This window comes from Eschrichtius robustus, chromosome 3 (genome assembly GCF_028021215.1).
Source record: "Eschrichtius robustus isolate mEscRob2 chromosome 3, mEscRob2.pri, whole genome shotgun sequence".
NCBI lineage: Eukaryota > Metazoa > Chordata > Mammalia > Artiodactyla > Eschrichtiidae > Eschrichtius > Eschrichtius robustus.
In genome coordinates this window covers 88,221,850-88,247,132 of record NC_090826.1, presented here as the reverse complement: position 1 = coordinate 88,247,132, position 25,283 = coordinate 88,221,850, and the positions used below count along the sequence as shown (strand labels likewise).

The window sequence follows — 25,283 nt, the reverse complement described above, 5'->3', positions numbered from 1 at the left end:
GAAGGGAGGGCAGAGAAACTGACTTAGATTCTAAGTTAAGCAGCTCTGAGTTGGGCAATTACATACCTCTAAGAACAAGGCTGTCCTGAGGAAAGTTAGGACATTAGGAAAGCTGGTTGTATTTCCAGTGGATTTGCCACTTTATCTGTCTACCTCTGTCTGTCTATCTCCGTGATAAACAGGAAGTGCAGTTAAGAAAAAGTTGCTCTGTGTAAAATCTCATGTTTGTGATGCTTTTCAACTCCTAGTTTTCTCAAGTGGCCAGCAACTACATACAGCATGGGTTGCTGCTCTTCTTGCCCCCCGTCATCGGCACATTTCCCAAACAGAAAATTAAACCTGGCTTGTCCAGGCATAAATGGATTCTTTACCAGGTCTACAGAAGGCAGCATTTATTTTCACCTGATTCTCCCTCTCCTTGGGTAGTGCTGAATGGATTAAAAGATTCTGTAGGTGGCAGCCTTGCGGTGTAGTGTGGAAGAGCAGAGTTCTGCATTAGCATTCTGATTTCCCAGGGAGAGGGAAGAAGGGTATAAAGGCCAGGACATGTGTCAGTCCTGTTCCAGCAGAGCTGGCTGTAGAGGGGGATGGCTACAAACGGAGAAGGCTTTTTACTTCCACATTAACAAATGCAAGGCGTCTTTTCTTGAGAGTTTTCTTCCTGTCAGGTTTTAAACTTAACATCACTTTTTAAGGAAATCATTATTTCAAAAACAGAGAAAAGGAACTCTGAGAATCTATGATAGAAGAACAAATATTTTCCTTCAAAGTGCACTCTGATCACGGTGGTCCTTGTTACGCTGGCTGCAAATATTGCAGGAAGCCAGGTGTAACTTTTTTAGGGGGATGTCATTGCAATATACGATATGACCTGTATATTTTACTATATAGTTCCAGAATGCACTCATTATCTTTTTTCATTCAACAAAGGGTATACCTTAAACCTATGAGAGAGAAGACATGTCATCGGCTTCTAAAAAGAACATATAAATTATGACTCTTTCCTTTTTAAAGTTGCTTTTATGGGAAATTTTATACTTGTTCAAATGATGTTGCAATTGTTCAAAACATTTTGCCCATTTCCCTTTTGTAATTACCATTAGACCTACAGCATATCCTTTTGGGTATTCTCAATTCTGGCAAAAATGAACCTTATGCCTAAGGTGCATAAGGGGGCTGGGTTAAAAATAAAATGTGACTGTAAAGCAATAAGGAAAGTTGGTGGCTTGTTGTTGTGTGAATGGAACTGGCTCTGAAGGAAACTCTGAAGATGAATCCAACAAGGGTTAACAATGGTAGCCTTGTTGGAATAAGTGTGTAGCTTCATTAAGGTGCATGTCTAAGGTAGGGTACACATTTAGATATGTGTTCGAGTCACTTCATTAAAAATATTCTAGTCACTTTGTAGCCAAACTTCATGCAAAAGTATACCAACACATTTCCTTTTCTGGTCACATAAAATCCGTCAGCCAGAGGAAAAGACAGTATTGTTGCAGTGAGTGTTGTGATGAGGAGCCTACAAGTAGACCAGTTATTTCTAAGTTGTAGGCATAGATGACACAAAAACCTTTATGTCTAATTCAAGATATATTTATCTTACTTAGAAATCTTATGTTTCTAGTATCGTACTCATCAACAATGTTTATAAAAAAGGCTTAATTATGCAGGTGCAGTTGATTTACAGAGAAATCCTATTTGATGATTAAAATCATCTGTACACCTGTTTGCCTAAATTGGGGGGAAAATAAATCATCATCAAAAATATTTTTAAAGTGGTTGTTTCTATTTTTGATTGTTTTAAAATTTTTTGGATATTTTTATGACCTGCCATTTCTTATCAGTATGTAATGTAAATTTAAATACTGAAGGTATCTGATGTTCTGAATACTGACTAGATAACCTAAATTATACCTTTTTCAATTTGGTTGATAAATTAATGATAGCAGTTGTTTTGGTATTAGACCTCATCACTAAAATTGGTGAAAGTACAACTATCCATATTTTTGCTAACAGTGACTTGCTAATATCTGAATTGTAACTGAAATTCAAAGTATACACCTCTTCCTCATCTCAGATATTTTGCTATATGAGATAGAGTATTCAAGTATATACACTATATTAGCTTCCGTTCTCTGCCTTCCCCTGCCCAGTGTTGTCTTATTCTGTACATAATTTCTCAACGCTCAAATTCCAGAACGTTCCCAGTCCTGACCTCTCTTGTGTGTGTCCAGATTGGAATTTCCAGCTGCTGGGTGGTCTCTTCCAGCTGAGTGCTCTGGACAACACAGACCATCATCTGTAAAACTGAATTTATTATCTACCCTCCTGCTGTCCTTTTGTGTTTCCCATTCTTGATGATCAACAACAATAGTAAAAAAGCAACTACTATTATCGATTTCTTGCTTCTTTTCAGATACTGTCTGGGGCAATTTATGGACTATCTCATTCATTGCTGCCACCATCTTCGCTGGTGTTCAAGGAAACTTCGTTTGTGATTTAGATTCTTCTTTTTTATTTACCTTTCAGGTGCTTCTTTCTCTCACCCACCCCAACTTTTTGTTCTGAAAAGCTTTAAACATTCATGAAAGTTGAGAGACTAGTACACTGAACACCAGTAAGCCCTTCACCTGCATTTGTTGTTTTTTCTCTCTCTCTCTCCGTGTGTGTATGTGTAGATTGACTTATTCACTGTATATTAACACACATTTTTTTCCCCTGAACTGTTTGAAAATTAAGTTGCAGATATCATGACATTTTAAGTCTAGTTTGCAGCATGTGTTTCCTAAGAAGGATATTCTCCTACAATTATCTATAAGATCACTATCACAATATATAATATAATAATTTTATGCAATAGAGCCTATATTCAAATTTCCCCAATTATCCCAGTGAAGTCATATCTATATGTATATTTTAAAAATTTCTGATACAGACTAATCAGTTACCACTCAATGCATTTTATTATCTCTTTAATCTCCTTTACTTTAGAACGGTTACCCTACCTTTTTTCTTTTAGGCCAGTTGTTTTGTGGAATGTCCTACAATTTTTACAATAGACTCAGGTTAATGTGGTTTTTGACCACATTTGAGGTAATCTCAATCTTGGCCCCAAAAGCCTTTAGTAGTTAAGGTGAACCTTTAGTAGTTATAGGAAAATGTTTTTTTCTTTAGCATAGTTTCAAAACTCTTCAAAGTCCATTTCTGGCCTTACCCTGTATATGTTTTAGCTCACAAAACTACCTGTTTCCGAAAGTTTCCCTATATTTTTTATATTTCTGTATCTTTGGTTCTAGAAGTTCCTCAGTTTGAAAAACGTTTCCCTTAATCGCAGCTCTACCTTATCCACATATATTTTTTATTCTCTAAGGCCTAGTTAATGCAATCTTTTCTGATAAGCCTTTTCAATCTTTTGGCCCTACCTAATTTGTCTTTCCATAGCACTGTGTTTAAATCTCTGTTTTATCATATTTCATGTACTATTTTAACCGTCTCCTCTATTAAAACATAGTCTTTGATTGTAAGAACTATGTTGTCATCTTTATTTCCTCCACATGATATTTTCTCATAGAGGGCATTCTAAATGCTGGAATGAGAGGAACAAACGAGGGTAAGAGGTTCTGTCCAATTCAGGGATTTGGTTGAAGCTCCTCATGTGTGTCCTTCCATGCTCCAGATTTGGGGTTTCTACAGCTGCCTGGAGCCTAAGGTTGTCGTAGCACCTTCTCTTACCCTCATTGTAGAGTAGTGAGAATGGAGAGTTACCTCTTCTCCATCCCCGTCATCCTCTCCAGTATTTGGGAGGTCTGCCTTAATGACTCAGTTGACTTTCATCATCAGTTTGCCTCAAAATCAACCATTCTGTTATATTAAATTTTGTTTTAAATAACAAGAAAATTCCTATACCTCATTGATGATAAACATTCTAGAAAACACACATTGTTTGTTTAAATCAGAGATCAGCCAACTCTTTCTGCAGAGGTCCAGATAGCAACCACTTCGGAATTTGTGGGCCATATGGTCTCTGTTGCAGCTACTCAGTTCTGGTGTGATAGCGCTAAAGCAGCTGTAGATTATCCATAAGTTGGTGGCTGTATTCCAACAAAACTTTATTTATAAACACTGAAATTTGGATTTAATATATTTTTACTTGTCATGAAATATTATTCTTTTAATTTAAAAAAAACCCATTTAGATGTGTAAGCACCATCCTCAGCCTGTGGCCTGTACCAAAACAGGCATCAGGCTGAAGTTGGTCTGTGAGCTGTAGTGTGTAGCAGTTTAAATTATGACGACTACGAGTTTCTTATCTTGAGTTGCACTAATTCTGATTTGAATATAAGATGTGTAACAGGGAATAATTTCTTTGCTAAGGTTATGTACTTGAGAGTTAAAACTGGAACTTTTAAGAATAAATTTAAAACATGTTAGAATATCATATTGGTATTCATAGCAAAATTTAAATCATAACTGGTTGGTCTTGGATCTTGTTTAAGGAGTTTAGTGACTAAAGCACATAAAAGACCTTGTTAGATAGTTTATGAAGAGCAATTTAGAATAGATGAAAGAACAAAAACTACACACAAGAATTTAAAATCCAGATTATTCTTTTGTACTGTGACTTAAATGTGCTTTAAAGATGCAGTCTGCCCTCCGATAGTCACTTTAAATAAGATTTAATTTTTAGAGCTAAGGAATGTTGGGGATTAAAGGATAGATAAGAATTAGACTGACAAAGAATGCCCCCTTGAGCTCAGATATTGTGGTCTCAATATGCAATAGTAAATCTATTAAGTGTGTACAATATTAGCAATATTTGATTATAGTATCTTACATCTTAAAAGTCACCCCCCAGAATCCAATATAATGCAATGCACTTACAGTTATGAAAACTGTAGGACACATTTACTTACAAATAAATATCCAGAGCAATGTTTATGAAAAGTTCAGTGAAAAAGGTAACAAAACTTTATATTTTCCCATTTGGGGAGAAAAATAGGTTATAAATACAAATAGGTTTGGATGAATATATACAAAAGCATTAACAGCGGTGTTCAATTGGTGATGGGTTATGGGCATATAACCATGTTATATGTCTATTTTAATACACTGAAATTGTATTGCTTTTGCATGATAACAATCATTTTTAATTAATTTATCAGACAGCCAATTCTTTAGAATTTGCGGTATCATTTTAAGATTGAGTCAGTAAGTTATGTTTTAAAAGCATCAAATACTATTTGATAACATTACGGACTGTTTTCTTTTTTTTGGATGCGTTGGGTCCTCATTGTGGCTCGAAGACTCCTCTCTCTAGTTGCAGCGTGTGGGCTTCTCTCTAGTTATGGCATGAGGGTTTTCTTTCTCTAGTTGTGGCGCGCGGGCTCCAGAGCACGTGGGCTCTGGCATGCAGGCTCTCTTGTTGAGGCGCACAAGTTCAGTAGTTGTGGTGCACAGGCTTAGTTGCCCTGTGGCATGTGAGATCTTAGTTCCCTGACGAGGGATTGAACCCGCATCCCCTGCATTGGAAGCCGGATTCTTTACTGCTGGACCACCAGGGAAGCCCCAGGGACTTTTTTTTTTTAAAGAAACTAAATTCACTTGAACTTTTTCTCATTTGCAATTGTTTTTCAGGGTGATGATGATGCTTATGTGTGTATTCTTGAAGATCAGACTGTGCACATACAACCTTCCCATCTGACAGGGCGAAGTCACCCTGTAATGGACTCAAGGGTAGGTGTGAAAATTCTGAGAATCTCCGTCTGGCTGGTCCGCCTTCTGGCTATGTGGCTGACAGTGACATGGCTATGCTGCAAGATAGCTTCCAAACCTGCAGTTAGCAGCAGGGGCCTGGCAGCAGGGTTCCTCTCTTATTATAATCTGGGAGAAGCCTTTCTGCGTTTTATTTTTAACATATATATATGTAAATTGTATATATTTAAGGTGTACAACATGATGTCTTGATATCCTTCTACATAGTGAAATGATTACTAGAGTCAAGCTAATAAATGTATCCATTGCCTCACATAGTTACTTTTTCTTTGTGATAAGAGCACCTGAAATCTACTCTCTTAGCAAATTTCCAGTATATAGTACAGTATTAACTACAGATACTGTACCCCTTTTCTATGCTTTAGAAAGCATAAGAAAAGTTTCTCTTTGAGGAAAAGATGAATTCTTGCTTGTGTTACTTAAATCCTTTTTTTAATGCATCTTACAAAAAATATTTTATGGTTTATTAAGAGGGTCAAAGCATCAGCCCCTTTTCAAAAACTTACAGACAGATTTTTAGAGGCTTATGTAAGTGACACAGAATTTCTTGATTGGTGAGAAAGAGGCGCACATATGGAAGGTACTGCTTCAGTGCCTTGGGCAATTGTCTTAAGTGCCCGTTGTAGGCACCTGTGCCAAAGATGGCCTATTTCTGGTAGAGAAGTGTCATTTTCACATGGCAACTGACAAGCAAATGAGCTCTGATGGAACAGTAGCTATCATCTAATGACATGTTATGTTCTCTGCATAGCTTTCTCGTGGGGTTGGAACTTCTCCCCAGTTGCATGTTGCATTTTGGCCACTGGAGTATTACTTGCGAAGTGTTTCTTCAGTGTTGTTGATTGTATATTAGTGGCCAGTTGAAGTTAGTACATCTGCCAAAGTTTCTAGCCTAGGTAGTAAAAATACTATCTTTGCCAAGTGGGATAAAGACAAATAAACTGGGAGAATATGTTTCTTGTACTCTTCAAAGAGGAAGTGGGAAAACAATGACACTGCAGACAAAACATGCACAGGGGAACTTAGGGAAAGGAAATGGAACAGGTCAGGATTTTGATCATATCTTATTTTTAGCAAATCTTTGGAAAGTGCTGAGAAGACCCATTGTATGTGTTTGCAGGATCCTCTTGAGGATATGTCTTGGAGGTTGGCGGATGGTGTTATGCAGTGTTCTTTCAGAAGAAACATTACCCTTCCTGGGGTTGAGAATAGATTTGATCTAAATGCAAGCTACTACATATTTCTAGCAGATGGTGCAGCTGATGATGGTAAGTATATTGATAAAAAACTAACTTTTTAAGTTTTTTTTCGCTCACTTTATTCCTTTCCCTCCTTATTTGGAGAGACTATGGTAATTGCTCTTTTTTAAGATATATGTTTGTGGGTAAAGAGTTATTAAACCCTTTTCCATTTTTTGCCTGACAATTTGACTTTGGTTGACCTCCTAGCTTTGTTCCCCTGGAAACTAGGTAAAGGTAGTGTTAATTGGGTTATTAGGCAACCTGCTTATGATAAAAGTGCTTTCTGGCTGGTAGACTGCATTTGGACCAGGAGTAACTGTAAATACCTAGTAAGAAGGCATGTCTTTGGGCTTCCCTGAGTGCAGTGACATTGGCAGATCCTTTGCAGGGATACTAGAAGCAGGACTTTGGGGTTATTGCAGGAGATATTGGCTTCTGTGGATGCCCTATCCAATACGAATCTCATCGCCTTGGACCTGAGCTTTCTTCAGGGAGGTGGAGAGGGGTAAAGAGAATAGCTCCTGGACAGCTGAGTAAGCTTCCACAGGACCTCCCTTTGAAAAAGAATGCCTCATGGTGTCCTGCAGGTGTGCTGTGTTTCCTGTCCCACATCCTTCTCAGTCAGTCTGATGCCAAGCGTAGCCTAAGGGAGTTTTATGAGTTTGAATGTTTAGTTTATACTTAAGACTGCCCTGGTAGGTACTGCAACACATATTAATAAGAATAATTAGATTTTGTTTAAGGTCTTGGCTAATGATATTCTGAAGAACTGCAGGAAATGCCAAGGTAGTGTAATATTTAGTGACTCATCTCCCTGGAGATAATACTACCCCCAAACTTTGAGCATATGGCCTACTTTGAAAATGGTGAAAAGCTGAGCATATAGAATGGAAGGATGGGGGTGAGGTAAAGGAGGAGGAGGAACAGAAATGTGGTACAGGCAGAATTGTGAAAAGCCTTGCGTATTCTATCATGTGGTTTATTTTTAATAGAAGTATAGTTGATTTACAATGTTGTGTTAGTTTCTGGTGTATAGCAAAGTGATTCAGATATAGATATATATATAGATATATATATATATATATATATATATATACTTTTTCAGATTCTTTTCCATTATAGTTTGTTACAAGATATTGAATATAGTTCCCTGTGCTATGCTGTAGGACCTTGTTGTTTATCTATTTTATATATAGCAGTTTATATTCTATCATGTGGTTTAGATTTTATACTGTAAGTAAAGTAGGGATTCAAAAGGTTTTAAAGCAGGACAAAATATCAACTCAGTGTTAGAGAAAATTTAGGAATATTTGCAGCTTTAGTTGTGGATGATATGTTTGGTTATCTTAGTCAAATCATGTATTCTTACTTGCACCAGCAACAGCAAATGTAGCTGGAAATAATTTCCTGGTTAAATGATAATAATGAACAAAAATTACTTAGTACTTAATGAGTGCCAGTTGCTGGCTCAGCGCTATCATTAAGGTTTTCGTTTTTATCTTCATAGAAACCTACATAAGATATGTACTATTATTAACCTTATTTTATCTGGCAGGAAACAGGCTTAGAGAGGTTAAGTCATTTGCCCAGACAAGTAAATGGTAGAGTTGGAATTTGAACCTAAACTCTTTGACCTCAGAGCCCAAGTGTTTCACTTTCTAACATGGGAAATGCAGGAAATGAATTTTTAAGGAGAAGAAGGTCAAATATTTGCATTTTTAAACAAATATTACTAAAGCACAGGTTATTGTCTTATTGTTATTATTGCAGCTATCACTTATTGTACATTACATATATCTCATTTATTTCTCACAGAGGCTTTGTAAATAGATATTATGTTGCCCATTGTAGAGATAAGAGAACTGGAGCCTAGAGCGGTGAAGTAACTTGTTCAAAATCAAACAGGTAGCAGAGTCAGGAATTAAACCCAACTCTGTTGCAGTTATAAGAGTTGTGTCCTTTTCATCATATCAAACTGCTTCCTTTTGTGCCCAGAATTTTCTAGGTGCTCCATAAATGATTACTGACTTGAATGGATGACTTAAATTGCTAGGAGATTTTAACAGTTTGCATCTGTACTTTAAAAAAGTTTATACTTAAGAAGTTTATACTTTAAAAGAAAAGCAGTGTCATTTAAATGGGTGAATTCTGTTGTACAATAAATTATATGTGTTTTGGGGTGTATGGTGATGCCAAAAATTTCTTCTTAGGCCAGCATTGTAGAACTTGGAATGCATTTTCTGATAGAAACAATATTTTCGGTAATAGTTCTAATATTTTCCTGGAAAAACCTAGTTCGTGGACGATTCATGTGCAGAATAGAGCACTGTTTTATCTCCCTTTCCTGCTGGTGTTGCTGTGCTCGTGGCATGGTAGGGAGAATCTCTACCTTGTCTTTTGTGGTGTTTGCCAAAGCGTGGGGCTCAAATAACCTGCTTCAGAACCACCTGGAATGACTGCTCAAAAGGCAGGTTCCCGAGCTCCATCCCACACTCACTGAATCTCTGTTGTTTGTGCTTGGCATCTGCATTTTAACAAGCATTTCAGGCAATTGTTCTGTATACTGTGGTTCGATAACTTACTGCTCTAGGACAATGTTCTTCCAACGAAGGGGTACATATTGTAAGGTAGTCCAGGGGATACAGAAAACAATACTAGAACTTTTTTCTTAGATTTATTTTATCTCACTAAAAATTTCTAATTTAATAGTGTTCATAATATGTTAAAACAATACTACATAAATATGTTTATTAACAAAAATATACATATGTCACAGACTCATTTTTGTTTTTTAAAAATTTTTTAAAATGTATTTATTTTATTTTTTTTGTCAGCGTTGGGTCTTTGTTGCTGCACGTGGGCTTTCTCTAGTTGCGGCGAGTGGGGGCTACTCTTCCTTGCGGTGCGCGGGCTTCTCATTGTCGTGGCTTCTCTTGCTGTGGAGCACGGGCCCTAGGCACTCGGGCTTCAGTAGTTGTGGCACGCGGGCTCAGTAGTTGTGGCTCGTGGACTCTAGAGCACAGGCTCAGTAGCTGTGGCGCTCGGGCTTAGCTGCTCCGCTGCATGTGGGATCTTCCCAGGCCAGGGATTGAACCTGTGTCCCCTGAGTTGGCAGGCAGATTCTTAACCACTGCGCCACGAGGGAAACCCCCATATTTTTTTTTTTTTTTTTTTTTTTTTGTCTAGTGGAGTGCAAAGCAACAAAACAAAACCTCAAAAAAACAAATCTAAACGTTACCGCTTCAGGGAATTCACTTTCTAGTTCCCTTGTATTGGGGAACAAAGTACAGTTACCACATATATCAATTGTCGCTTCTGTTATCTAGTCATATGTATGTGGATAATTTATATGCTGCGCACTGCTTAAAAGCAGTGAGACTTTGTGAGGTTGAAACCATTTTTCAAAGCAATCATATAATCTCTGTAACCCATGCTAATGTAGAATGAGGTCGTCCTGGGCAAACCTGACGCTCAGGAGGCATTGTTTACTGGCAGACTGAAGGTCAGAGGGAACACCATGGTGAGTCAGACGCTTCAGATGATTCTTAAAGACGATGCCAAGCTCTGAAGGATGCTACATTATTAGTAAAAATAGAAAAATTAACTACTTTCTTCATCCAAATATGCAAAAGTGATTCAGCAAAAGTGATCAAAACTAAGATACAGGGGAAATTGCTTAACATTTTCAGAATTCAGATAACTTTTCAGGTTTTCATTTTCTACTAATTTTTCATGTTATCCTTATTTTTGCTGTAAGCTAGCACATAATTATCTTTCTGTTCTTTTTCTAACTGCTGAGTTTTTTTTTCACCCTTTCACAGGTAATTTTATTCTCTTCTCTGGATGTCAGCAATGCTCATAGATTGGAATTTGAAACATTCAGAAAGCAGATACCTGAATATTGTCACATTTCTTTACATCACAATTAAATAACTATTAAACATTCATGTCTTACTAAATGCAGCAAACAAAATAGTATAAATTTTTACCCGATTCCCTTGTAAACAAGGCTGGTGAAATCCATTGGTGACAAATGGAATTAATGCATTACACAAAGTCAGTGAGGAAAAAAGCCTTCTCTGTGAGTAAATTATTCTGTTTATAAATAAACTCTGATTTTTTTTCAGCACACATTTACAGACCTGATCAATGAAAAGAAACAAGATACGTATTTTCCTTTAAAAAGAAAATGTTGAGAAATGGCCCACAATGGGAGAAGTCACCTAGGAAGAGGGGTCAGAAGCAAACTAAAGATAATTGAGAGTTGAAAGTACTGTCATATTTAGTAAAACCAATTTAAAACCTTTTTCTAACTGCTGTGTTGCCCCCAGAAAGCTGACTTTGTCCTATCATGAAATAAGCAGTCATGTGAAATGCTGAGTGTTTGAACTGAAAGATAGAACTCACTTGGGCGAATAAGTAATTCCCAATTTGGAAATCTACCAGTTTAAGTAATTAATGAAGTAGAGACCCTGTTATCACATGACCTGTTATTTTGACAATTTAGGAATAACACTGTAGAGCCGTGTACTACACATGAACCCAACATTCCTTAGAGCGTAACGCCTAAATTATAATGGAGCCATACAATGGAACTTCAAAATTATGATGGACTTCTGCTTTAATGAAGGTTAAGTTCATCTTAGCCCATGGCTCCACGGTGAATCAGAGTTTAAAAACACTTTTCTTCCGACTTGACTCTCAGGCTGTTAGGAATGTGGTCTGGTTTTTATCACTACCACTCTACTAATACAGTATTTTTAGATTCTTCAGTGCGTTTCTTGTCATTTTCAATAGTTTTTTTCATTCTTTTCTTTTTGACATTTTTGTAGCTTCTGATAGTTATTGTCTCTTTCTTCTTGACACAGGTCTCTGGGTGTTCACGACATAAAACTCTTCTCGTTTTCTGCTTTATCTCGGATCTTCTCTGTAATAACAAGCCATGATATAATAGTTCACCAAACGAATAACCTGGTGTCCAAACACCAGTTCTTGAATAGTCCATTTTAATAAATCAAATTGTTTACAGTTTATTCTTCCAGTGATCTGTTTGTCTATTACTGCACTGGTTGAAATTACTATAGTTTAATAATACGTTGTGAATTTTGATAAAGCATGATACCCCTCCTAGCCTCCTTTTTCAGGAATTCAGGAATTCTTGCCTCTTCCTTGTGTATTGGTTCTTCTAGATAAAATTCAGAAATGATTTATCAAATTTCATTAAAAATCCTTTTGGAGTTATGACTGGAATTGAAATGAAATTTTAGATTAATTTGTGGAATAATCAACGTCCTTGAGTCTTCCTATCCAGGAATATATTGGGATATTCCATTTATTCAGATCCTGTGGTTTTCTTCATATCTTCCTGTAGGGCTTATTTATTTTTGTTACTTTGTTCATACGTATTTTATAGATTTCTAATACAAACTATTGTGAATGGGATTATTTTTTCTTACATTTTCTAAATTTGTTGGTATACAGGAAAGTTATTGATTTTTGAATGCTTATCTTGAATGTAGCCACCTAGTTTTCCAGTTGATGGTCTTGGATTTTTTAGATGAAACATCATATCTTGTGCAAATAATGACAGGCATAGTAGCCCTCATTTTCTTTGTTTCCTTGTCTCACTGCATTGCTTACTTCTCCCAGAAAAATGTGGACTGACAGTGGTGATATGGCAAGTATTCTTATCTTATCCCTGATTTTGATGGGAATGCTTCTGATATTCAGTGTCGTGTCGTATTTGTTGTATTTTTCTGGTGGATATATTTTATTGTGTTTAGGAAATATTCTGTTCCTAATGTTACAAAGAGTTCATGTCATGGATGTGTGAAGTTTATCATTACTTTTGTAGATTTCTGAATGGGGAACAATCCTCACTTTCCTGAAATGAAAGTCATGTTTTATTATTCTTATTACTGCATAATTGATTTAATTCACCAATATTTTATTTAAGCTTTTCACATCTATATTCATAAATGATTTTGGTGTGTGGTCATAGGATTCTGTGTGTTTGTGTGTGTGTGCATGTCGGCCTCATTTTGGTTTCAGTGTTATGATAATCTCATAGAAAGAACTCAAGAAGAGTTTAAATAAATACGAATTTTTAAAGTTAAAAAAATTTTTAAATGGTATGATAGAACTCAACCACATAACAGCCTGAGACTTTAGAAATGAAAATATTTGACTAATAAAATAAATTTTTATTGCTATTATTCTCCAGAGTTACTACTACTTTGATCAATTTTTGTAATTCTAGATTTCCTCAGAAATTCATCCATTTTACTTAGATTTTGAAATATTTTTGGCTGACTTAAAGTTGTATATAGCATTTTTACATAATTTTAAAGAATATGTTCTATATCAGCAGCTATGTCACTGTTTTCATTTCTAATATTGTTTGTGATATTTCTTTTTTATCTTGTGGTCAGATTGTCAAAAACTTCATCGATTTTATTGGCCTTTTACAGAATTGATTTTTCTCATTTTTAGACTTACTAGTTTGTTAATTTCTACCTTTATTTTTAATCAATCCTCCTTTCTGGTTTCCTGTGTTATATTTTGTTTTAAACACATCTTGAATTAAATGATTATTTCAATACTTTAAAGTCTTTTTATATTTTTTTAAGGAAATGCTTTTAAGATGATTAAAAACTTCTTTTGAATAGTACCTTAATTACATCACATGTGTTTTGATATGAAGTGCCTTCATTGTTATTCGTTTTAAGAAGACTTGTGATTTTAGTTTTGATTTCCTATTTAACCCAAGGGTTATTTAGAAGAGGAGATTTTAAAATATCTAGCTGGACCATTTTTTCCTAGCTTTCTGTTGTTAATTTGTTTCATTTTAGATAGATAATATAACCTATATAAATGTTTCTTTTTGGAAATCATTGAGGTGTAGTCTGTGGTCTAATACTTATTTGTTTGAAACAAAGATTCATATATATCTCATATCAAATTTCTTGATTATTTTTATTCTTTTTAACGCTTGCATTGTATTCTAAAAATAATGTATTTTCCATAATTTATTTACTCAATCTCCTAATGATGCACATTTAGCTTGTTTAAATTTTTTTTACCCAGTGTAAAAAGAGTATCTATTAACATGCTTATAGATATACCTTTGGTTAAAAAGTAAATATTTCTGTAAGATAGATCCCCAGAGTGAACACACACCCATACATACCCATATACACAGACTAATTGGAATAATTCTATACATGCACAGATATAATTTTATACATAATGAATATTATTATATTATATTTTAATACTACATATATTTATATTATATTAATACATTTGTATTAATATAATATCAGTATATAATAGTATATATATATCATCTCTATTGAAATTTATTTATTTTTTATTACCTTAAGAAATTTTGTTTCCATGCCATGCCATTGTCTCTCCATTCCTTCTCTCCTGAGAAAGTAATTCGTCTTCTTCTTCTTCTTTTTTTTTTGTTTTTAAATTTCAGGTCAGATTCATAAGCATTCTCAGCAACCTTTGATTACATATGAAAAATACAATGTGACAGGCTATCCAGAGAACATAGGAGGATCCCATTCTTTACTCCTTCTGAAGGTTCATGGTAAGTTACGTGTGTAATATTATTACTACTTTGTGGAATATACTTAACTTTGTGGAATAAATTTAGTGCTGGCTAGACTGAGAATGGTAGCAGGCATAATTTAGCAAACGTTCATAAATCAATAACATTTGCAGGTAGCATAAACAATAACATTTGCAGGTAGCATTATCTATTTTAATGTTTGCTAATTTTTATTAAAAATGGAGAGTAGGGGTAATTCAGTGGTTTTAACCCTGACTGCACATTAAAATCACCAGAGGAGCTTTTAAGACATCTGTAATTTTAAAAAAGTATTATAGTCATCTCTAATTGCAGCCAGAATTGAGTATCATTGGGTTAATTAATTTAACTTTTATGAGACATTAATTATACCATTTATTAAAAAATGCTAATAAAAGAGTGGTTTGTGATTGTTTAATTATCATAGTAGTTGGGTTTCAAAAATACAATTTTTTTGTTGAAGAACTGATCAATGTACAAGTATTTGAGGGTATACAAAGTACTCAGTGCTATACTTAGGTATTATATACTTAAAGTGATGAAGGGAACCAAGTTGGAAGAGCAGTAGCCTAGAAATAAGGCTCTGATGTACTCTGGTTCTACAAGTGAAAGTTGATTCCATTTGAAAAGTAGTCCAGTTGATTATTGAAAAACGGGATTGAAAAATAGGGAAATAGTGTTAAGTGTAGACTATACTATACTATTGTAATGTATTAGTATTGGTGGGAACTTTCCTTAATTGGTATATTTCCTTTATATTCTCCAGAGTTACCCATTCTAGTAAGAGTTTCAATAAAGCTTGAAACTATCTTTATTGTTGCTATTTTGTTTCTACCAGTAGCTCTAGTTGAACAGTAATTGTATTCAGAAATAACGTGCCTATTTGTTTTCCATTATTTTTTGGAGTGAAATATGAGAAGATTCTGAGATAACTTCAGAAAGGCTGTATAACTTCAGACAGTATAATGATTAAGAGCACAATTATTCAAACCAGCCTGGGTTCAAATTCCAACTTAGTAACCTTGGGCAAGTTACTTAACTTCTCTGTGCTTTCCTTCTCCATACAGCAAAACTGGAATAATAATTATACTTTATAGGAATTGTTGTAAAGATCAATTAGATCAATACACATAAAGCACTTAGAGACAGTGCCTGGCACGAAATAAGAGCTTTGGAAGTGTTAGCTATTAGAAGTAGTAGTGGTGGTGGTAAAAGCATTGATATTTAGGTTATGTTTATGTCAGCTGAATGTATTTTTGTTGGCTATTTACATTTTCTACGCATTTGGCTTGGTCATTTAAGAGACAGCTTAATTAGACTGTGTTGTCAACCGTTGCATTTTCTCACCTGTAGGCGCCTTAATGTTTGTGGCATGGATGACTACTGTTAGCGTAGGTGTACTGATTGCCCGGTTCTTCAAACCTGTTTGGTCAAAGGCTTTATTTGGTGATGCAGCTTGGTTTCAGGTAGGTGGAGAAAAAGTTTAATGCAATTTCCATGTTATTTGAACATTGCAACATGAAAACACATGAAGTAAGTGGATTTTTTTTGTGTATGTATGGTTATAGTTGTAATTTTGGAATCCTCATAATTTCTTTTTGCTCTTTGGTTTCCTAACCAACTGAGAATAGACACAAGGTACTTGATGGAAATAAAAATAAAGACAGCTCTACGAAGGGCCAGGCCGAATTGGAGAATGTATCAGCGCCATGTGCGTTTCTTTGGAACATGGATTTTGGGACCCAAATGATCTTGAGTTACATGTCTAGTTGCAGAAGAAGAGACTAGAAGAGCATTTACCCACTGCACTGAGTACAGATGGGTTGAGGAAGGCAGCAGAGAAGAAGAAAGAAATAGTGGGTGCTTACTATGTTGCAAAGCAGTGGTCTGTCCTCTGGTTGATGGGCCAGTGAATGTTAGGCCGTCCCTAGCTCACCAGTCAAGATCATGTATCTCCTGTGTGGGTGGGAATAGAAACTAAAAGTGTCCTTTTTAATGCTGCCCCTTCCCATGGGACGAGGAGGCAGTCTTTTAATAGAAACATGAGCAAGAGTCAATAAATACCTCTCAAAACAAAACAAAACAAACCTTTATCTTTCATTTGTCATGGAGTATAGATATTTGCACATATAGTGGAAGATCAATGACCGTGTTGAGATAGAATGTACATGTCTGCTTATAGAAAAAAATACTGCTTATTGGAACAGTTTTGACTTTATAAGAGGTATTCTTGAAACTTCATATAAATTTGTAGCTTTTAAGATTTACCTTATCTAAAATTGTTTCTCACATTTGGCTGGCAGTGTTAATCTGTTTTATTTGTTCTCAGTAATGACTGCTACATGCCTTGCTCCTGTCTCTGCCTTTGATTGCTCTCTCTCTCTCTCTCTCTCTCTCTCTCCCCTCTTCTCATGTGGATATTCCCAACTGGAAAACTCTTTATGTCTCCTCTTTACCAATTCAAATCCTCCACTGTCTTTAAAACTATGGTGTCTATATATATATAGGGTGACTATATGTTCTACTTTCTGGTGACGTGTGTATATATATATATATATAGATAGATAGATAGATATAGACGCACACACACCCCCATATGTATCTGTGTGTGTGTGTGTGTATGTGTGTATATATCTATATATCTATATATCTATATATCTGTGTATATATAGTGATTACATGTCCTACATTCTCTGGGATAGTGTTGGTTTGCACCAGTTATCCTCACATAATCAACTAACAGTGCCCATTTTCACTCTCGGCGTTCTTCTCATTTGTATAATGAATTACACATTTCAAATATGTTTCTCTTATCTGCTCAATTAAATCCCAGACTCCCCAGGAAACAGTACTGTTTCCTTGCAGTTTCGTTGTATCCAAGCACTGTGCTTGGTGGTGGAACTTAATAAATGTGTTTGGAAGAAAATGATGGACTTGGCAAGTAAGTGCTCTCTGTGTGTGAAATATCCATTCCTGCTGTTCTGTGCAGGTGAAGTCTTGGCAGATGCTTTAGAATGATGAGGTTGGCAGCTTAGGCTTTTCTTTAAAGTTCAGTGGAATAGTAAGATTTTTGTTTTTAACTGAGCACAAATTGTGGCTAGGTGTCAATTGAACGCATGCCTTCTGTGAATCTCATCCCGTGATCTTCATAGTGACGTCAACTCCTTTCTCTTATGTAGTTAACTCTCTTCTCATTTGTCATTTCACCCTTGCAGGTACATCGAATGCTCATGCTTACTACTTCTGCCCTCACTTTTATTGCTTTTCTTCTGCCTTTTATTTACAGAGGAGGCTGGAATTGGGTAAGTAGATCTTAAACAGAATGTTTTAATTCTATTTATATGTTTAAAATTCATTTTGGTGCCAAAGGAGATTGCTGTTTTATTCTCAGATGATGGGTAAAAAGATACTTCTGCATGTATCCCTCTTTCTTTCCTTTTTGAATCATCTGATGACTATGTCACATGGTTGGTGGTCAGGGATGAAGTGAGAATGTAAGTGCAGATTACTTGGTAATGAAATATATTTTTAGACTGCCTCAAATTTTAAATATACACTATATGGCTTTAATAAATTTTCTTGCTATAGAATGGTAAAAATTGAAAGCATGATATCTGAGGAACATGAACACTGTAAAGTGGTTTTCTCTAACTAATACTATGACTATCATTAAGCTAACATTAGTTGCATTCCTACTGAGCAACTGTGCTAAGTGCTTACATTTGTTATCAAATTTAAACCTCAAATGAAGTTGTTATTGATAATAATCCCATGTCACAAATGAAGAAACTGAGGCCTATTCTCAAATGTGTATTTCCAGCTTAGACCTCTACCCTGACTGAGACTCACACAAGCAGCTGTCTACTCAGGAACTCAACTTGCATGTCTAAGACATCTCTACTGAATTCCTGATCTCTCCTCCCAGTCTTGCTCCGCGGGCTGCCATCCCCATATTAGCGGTTTGCAGTCCCCTTCTTAGGCCAAAACATTGGAATTATTCTTAACTCTGCTCTCACACCGCATATCACATCCATCAGGAAATCCCATTGGCTTTAAATGTCAAATACAACACTTTTCACCATCACTGGTACTACTATGTGGGTTCGAGCCACCATCATCTTTTGCCTGGACTTTTGCAGTAGGCACCTAATCGGTCTCTCTACTTCAACCCTTGCCCACGTACAATCTGTTTTCAACCAAGAAGCAGAGTGATTTTTAAAAAATGTAAATCAGATGATGTCATTCCTGTGCCCCAAACTGGTTTCTCTAATGCCTCTCAGTTTTACTCAAGGTTAAAGCCAAAGTCCTCCATGACTGGCTCCCAGTTACTCTCTGAATTGATCTACTCTTTTCCTCATCCAATAGCTCATTTCATGTCACACTGGGCTAATGCTAGGTATGCTCCTGCTTTATAGTCTTTTTTTAAAATTTTATTTATTTACTTATTTATTCTGCTTTATAGTCTTTGCAAAGATTCTTCCTTCTGCCTTGGTCATGCCTCCTCTACTCCCTCACCTTCTTCAAGTCTTTGCTCAAATAATAGCTTCTCAAAGAGGCCTGCTCTGCTTCATTTTTTCCTGAAGCATTCTTTACCTTATGTCATTTCAGATAATTTACTTAAATATCGTATCTTTTCTTTGTCTGTCTTCTCACACTAGTATGTGAACTCCATGAGAAGACAGGATATTTACTGGTATGTTTGCTAATGTATCTCTAACACCCAGAACAGATTCTGGTACATGAGATATTCAGTAAATATTTATGGAATGAATGAATGAGGCTTATTGAGAATTGGAGATGTACCTAAGGTCAGAGCCTGTGCTTCCATTATACTCTTCTAGTTTAACAGCCAGTCAGAATTTGATATTAAAATTTAATATTTCAGTTTGGGCTGTTGCTACAAGGGCTAAGATTGAAGACTCTTGGGTCACAATATTATTAGGAAACCTCCTTTCTGCTTTTTAGGTAGTTTATAGATTGGTCAACCTATTTTTTTTTTAAATTTTTATTGGGGTATAGTTGGTTTATAATGTTGTGTTAGTTTCAGGTGTACAGCAAATTGAATCTGTTACACATATACATATATCCACTCTTTTTTAGATTCTTTTCCCATATAGGCCATTACAGAGTACTGAGTAGAGTTCCCTGTGCTCTACAGTAGGTCCTTATTAGTTATTTATTTTATATATAGTAGTGTGTATATGTCAATCCCAATCTTCCAGTTTATCCCTCCTCCCCCACCCCCTGGTAACCATAAGTTTATTTTCTACATCTGTAACTCTATTTCTGTTTTGTAGATAAGTTCATCTGTACCCTTTTTTTAGATTCCGCATATAAGCAATATCATATGATATTTGTCTTTCTCTGACTTATTTCACTTAGTATGACAATCTCTAGGTCCATCCATGTTGCTGCAAATGGTGTTACTTCGTTCTTTTTTATGGCTGAGTAATATTCCATTGTATATATGTACCACACCTTCTTTATCCATTCCTCTGTTGATGGACATTTAGATTGCTTCCATGTCCTGGCTATTGTAAATAATGCTGCTATGAACACTGGGGTGTATGTATCTTTTCAAATTATGGTTTTCTCTGGATATATGCCCAGGAATGAGATTACTGGATGGTATGGTAGCTCTATTTTCAGTTTTTTAAGGAACCTCCATGGTCAACCTATTTTTTTTTTTTTAACCTATTTTTTTTTAAAGGAAATTATGAAGATTTTCTGATATGACTCAAGATATTGAAACTTTATTTTATCCAGGTACTTGGACAAGTGTAATACTTATTTTGTAAACTTTGTAGTTTGTAGTCTTGGCAGTTTATGACTATGGTAGTAAAAAGGTTAAGAGCACAGTTGTGCAGGCAGACTGCTTGGATTCAAATCCTCGTGTCATCATTTATTACTTGGGACACCCTGGGCAAGTTGCTTAACTTCTCTGTCCCTCGGTTTACTCAAGTGGGGATAGTAGAGTATCTATCTTATAGGCTTTCTGAGGGTTGAGAGTTAATTAACTGAAAGCACTTAGGATAGTCCCAGCACATTCTAAATATATAAGAATTTTGTTGCTGCTCTTACTGTTTTTTATTAGAGAGAGGCACTTTCCATCTCCAGGGTCCAGGTTATAACTTATCTGTATATAACTGAGTCCATGGTTTGAAAGTTTTGTAGTGCTCTTCTGTCAACTTTTAGTTCCTAATTTGCAAAAGCTTCCTATCTTGGCTTGGAAACCACTATGTCCTTGTTCTAGATCACAGGTTTTAGAGCCTTCCCAAGCATGGGAGTCAGTAACACCAGACTGTGATATCCCTCTATTTAAACGTGTAACGTATTAGAGCATCTTCTTAATTCTTCTCTTAAATTTTTAAATGAAATAATTGTGCAAAGTGGTCTAATCCAACTGTCTGCTGTTTTCAGCAAGCACACATCACTGAGGGAGGAGGGTAGCCGAAACTGTTGAGGTATTGTGTTGATGATTTTTCTTGGCTTAGACCTTCGTTCTGAACAGAGGAGATGAGATTTTAATACAGTGGTTGTGCAGGTTATTCTCTTGATCAGCAAACATTTATTGAGTGACTAAGGCTCTGTTAAGCATATGGGTTACAAGGAATCAAGTAGAACCTTCAGCTCTGGGAAACACAGAGGTCTGAACAAGTAATTAAAATACACTGGGTTGATTGTTCCTGACATGCAGGTACTAACTAGTCCTAGGTGGGCTTCAGATGGCTGTGCTGGTGTTGGTGGTCATCTAACATCCTGGTGGGAAGAGGCAGCATTCTGTGCATGGATTCCACCACGACCATTTACACACTGTGTGGCCTTGGATGCATTACTTGATATCTCTGAGCCTCAGTTCCCCCATTTGTAGAAGTGGGATATTGATAACTAACTGTCAAGCATCATAGTGAACATTAGTGATAATGTGTATAAAGTATGTGCCTGGTATAGACACTCAGTGAATGGTGCCTGTTATTATAACTATCATTATTAAATGTTTAAAGCTACGGAAAAACGCTAAGAATACATCTGTGTGTATTATTTTTAACTTGAGGGTTTAATCGATGGGCAAGATTGAGACCATTAAAATGTTATAACTTTGTTCAGCATGCAGGTTATCACCCATACCTTGGTTGTATAGTGATGATTTTAGCAGTTCTTCAGCTTCTTTTGGCAGCCTTCAGACCACCTTTACATGACCCAAGGTACTTAGGTCTTTATTTATAAATGCTTTTAATGTAGATATCATTAGTTGGGAAACCAATTCCTTTTTTGCATTTTATAAAATTCAGTGATAAATTATATTTACTTTAAAAGATTTTAAAATGTATTTCAGATATCTAATTCCTAGGCAATAGGGAAATTACATGCTTTTTATTCTCTTGGGAATTAATTGTAGTTCCATCACTTTTAAGAATACTGACTGGTTCTTTATTTGGTAGAAGGCAAATGTTTAACTGGACTCATTGGAGTATGGGAACAGCTGCTAGAATAATAGCAGGTAAGTAATTGTGATGCTACTTATTCATATATAATTGCAGGTTGTTTATATTGCAAGTTGTAATTTGGCTTAAATGATTTTTAGATGCATTAGTAATTGGAGTAATTGGCTGTTGAGGAGAAATCAGTCAAACATTGAAATCCAGAAAGTAATTTCTAGAGGTAACTATTTAAGCCATTATTTCAGTTTCAAGGTTTTTAAAATGACTTTAAAACTCTCCTTTTGAGACTTTTTTTTAGCATTTGCCTTTGCCAGCAGAATAAGCTATGCTGATGACCGACCAAATATTTAAGCAGCTCAACTTGAGGGTCAGTCGTGGGTTGGGCTGAAGTGGGCTCCGGGGTCCCAGCCCTCTGTCTCCAGGTTTTCTCCATGGGGATGGTACCTTCTAGGGAAAGGTGTTTTTCAAAAGTCAAGTATGATTATCCAGTGTATTTTGATGCTTTATGTAATAAATACCTAAGCTGACACCTCCTACCCTCACATTTCTACAGTCTATAGAAATTCGTGGAAGGAGAGGTATAATCAGAAATGGTTTCCATACGTTTCTCCCTTCCTACATTGCAGACTTAAAACATTTTGAAAAATTTGGGTGCCTCTTTTTTAACAATTGGTCGATTGTAATTATAATTTCCCATCTTAGCCTTTCTGGTGTTAAAATAATAAAAGACTATTTGGTCTTAAATATGAATCTAATTGATATCATAAACTCTTCTAGTATATTTTACTTGATATAATTCACACACATGTATACATGCATACACAGTTACCTCTTGAATTGCATTTGAGAATATGTATTTCTTCCTTATGAATGTAGTGGCAGCAATGTTCCTGGGAATGGATTTACCAGGATTGACTCTTCCTGGGCCATGGAAAACCTATGCAATGATTGGATTTGTAGCCTGGCATGTTGGGACAGAGATTGTTCTGGAGGTACACACTTACCGACTCTCTAGAAAAGGTAACCTGTTCAAAGAGCAGTGTTATGTATAATCACTTTTATACAAACTGTTGGAATATAATTAGTTTCTTGACACTAATGGTTGACTCTTATACGGTAGCTTACTAAAAGTTTCTGTTTTGATTACTCAGTCTGTGGTAAAAATAGTGGAAAATTTCTGTGTTTGTTTTTATATTCATTAGTATTAGAATCAATGAGTAAAATGCAAGGGAAAGAGGTTTTAGGGAAGAGGCCTTCTTTGTAGGTACTTTTTACTTTTCATGCTGGTCTGACTTGGGGCTAGAATGCACTGAGAGCCCTGAATGCCTGGAGCTGAGAGACCCCTGAGATAGAGGAAGAAGAGATGCCCATGGTCAACACAGGGCAAAGCTGCAGACGAATTTTACCTATTTGACAAACTTCCTGTGTGCTGTCACTTAGGTTGCCCTATACATTGTATGTAGATAGCTAGCTAACCAGCGCGCTAGATAGGAAGGATTTATTTTGCTGGCGCTCTCTAGTGGCAAGGTCTGTTTTGGTCTCACCTCTAGGCAGGGTAAGATACCTGTAGCCATTAGAAGAGATTAGTAGAGAATCAGTGACATTTTAGCTTGATTTCTAGTCTGACTGTCTTTTGTGTCCTATCTAGTTCTCAGCCCCTCAAATAAGTAAAGGTGGCCTTCTAAAAACAAAACCTGTTTGTTGTCTAGTGTGTGTGTTGTGAATCTAGGAGCCTGGGCAGCTTTTAGGAACTGAGTACTAAATATCTGTCCTACCATTTTTTGGTTCTTGATAGGGTCAACATACATAGGGTTTGAGTCTTTTTTTTTTTGTTTTTAATTGAAGTATAGTTGATTTACAATATTGTATGGGGTTTGAGTCTTAAAGGACTTTTGATTGCTAGATTATGGCTTGCTATTTAAAATACACATGTACTTAAAACTTGGATTGTTAGGAGTTTGGTATAGTGTTTATTGACTAGGAGAAAGTCTTTTAACAAATGTATGCTGTAGCCAGCTTGACCTAATTTGTGAGAGCCTTAAGTATTCAAGAAGTTTGCAACATTTGGTCACTTGAAATGGGAGAATGAACATCCTGGAAATCAGCAAATGCTACAAATCAGGTTTTTTTTTTTTTGAGAATTAGTTTATCTGCATACCCACTGGCCTTACAAACTTACGTTCTTATTCTTGACAGTTGAAATATTGGATGATGATAGAATTCAGATCCTCCAGTCATTTACTGCAGCTGAAGCAGAAGTAAGTCTTTTTTTCTTCTTTATTGACACAAACCTTAATGATAGTTATTCTTTTTTTTCATATCTCAATTTTTTTCTTTCAGGGTTATGCTTTTAAAAAGACAGTGTTAGCAATTTATGTCTGTGGGAATTTGACTTTTCTCACGATGTTCTTATCTGCAATCAACCATCTATGAGCGAGCGAAGACCTTGGCTTTTGCAGACCAGGTGATAATTATCATCAAGCCAAAAAACTTGAGTCCTGTACCGACTGCCTGGAGCGTATTCATGACTTCTAATTAGGAAGACCAGGCCATGTCTATAGAGAAATTCAGAAGTCTGGTCTTTAGAGATCAACATTCACTAGGGTCCTATGGGCTATAAACTGATGTCAAGCTTTTATGTATTATTCTGAGTCTTAAAGGGAAGATTGTACTTGAGGAGAAATGACTCAAATATTTTTTATGCTGAAATTTTAAGAATGTTAGCATGTAAGAAAAGAACTGTTTGGAAAAACAAAAAAGATGTCATAGGATAAAATGCAGATAGTATTAAGGTAAATATATTTTGGACTATAAAGGTGCTGTGGTACTTTGAAGAAAACATTTATTTTTACTAGTTTATCTGAATGGTCTTTCTTAGGATTTTTTTCCCCTTCCCCCCTTTCTTAAAAATTTTTTAGAAACATGTTTTTCGGTCCAGTGTTTTGGACATATCTTTTGTTTCATGTATTTTGTTACTTCCCTGGTAAAGGTGAAAGTAGGGCCAACACCATTTCATTAACATTTAAATATATTATTAATATTATAATTTATTTCTTAGCAGTGAAATGCAAGTGTGCATCTTCTGATTAAGAGTGTCTTTATATATTCAGCTACAGAGCTAAAATGGCATTTTATATGCTAATTGTTTTGACTCTGAGGTTGTCTTAGCCTTTGGAGATTGTAGACTTGCATTTCAAAATTAATAAAATTCACTCTTGTGAACATATTTAA

The 25,283-nt window shown here is 35.7% G+C and overlaps 1 protein-coding gene across 1 annotated transcript in view; it reads left to right on the top strand.

Moving 5' to 3' along the window:
* FRRS1 (ferric chelate reductase 1) overlaps nt 1–24,726 on the top strand; it is a 32,385-nt gene extending 7,659 nt beyond the window's left edge. Inside the window, exons 6-15 of the mRNA XM_068538079.1 lie at nt 5,632–5,730; nt 6,890–7,037; nt 14,497–14,610; nt 15,964–16,076; nt 17,826–17,912; nt 21,718–21,815; nt 22,053–22,111; nt 22,929–23,072; nt 24,249–24,310; nt 24,393–24,726. Coding sequence (XP_068394180.1) covers nt 5,632–5,730; nt 6,890–7,037; nt 14,497–14,610; nt 15,964–16,076; nt 17,826–17,912; nt 21,718–21,815; nt 22,053–22,111; nt 22,929–23,072; nt 24,249–24,310; nt 24,393–24,485 — 1,017 coding nt within the window. The 3' untranslated portion in view covers nt 24,486–24,726. The remainder of the gene's footprint in view (nt 1–5,631; nt 5,731–6,889; nt 7,038–14,496; nt 14,611–15,963; nt 16,077–17,825; nt 17,913–21,717; nt 21,816–22,052; nt 22,112–22,928; nt 23,073–24,248; nt 24,311–24,392) is intronic.
* Nucleotides 24,727–25,283: the final 557 nt, after the last annotated feature.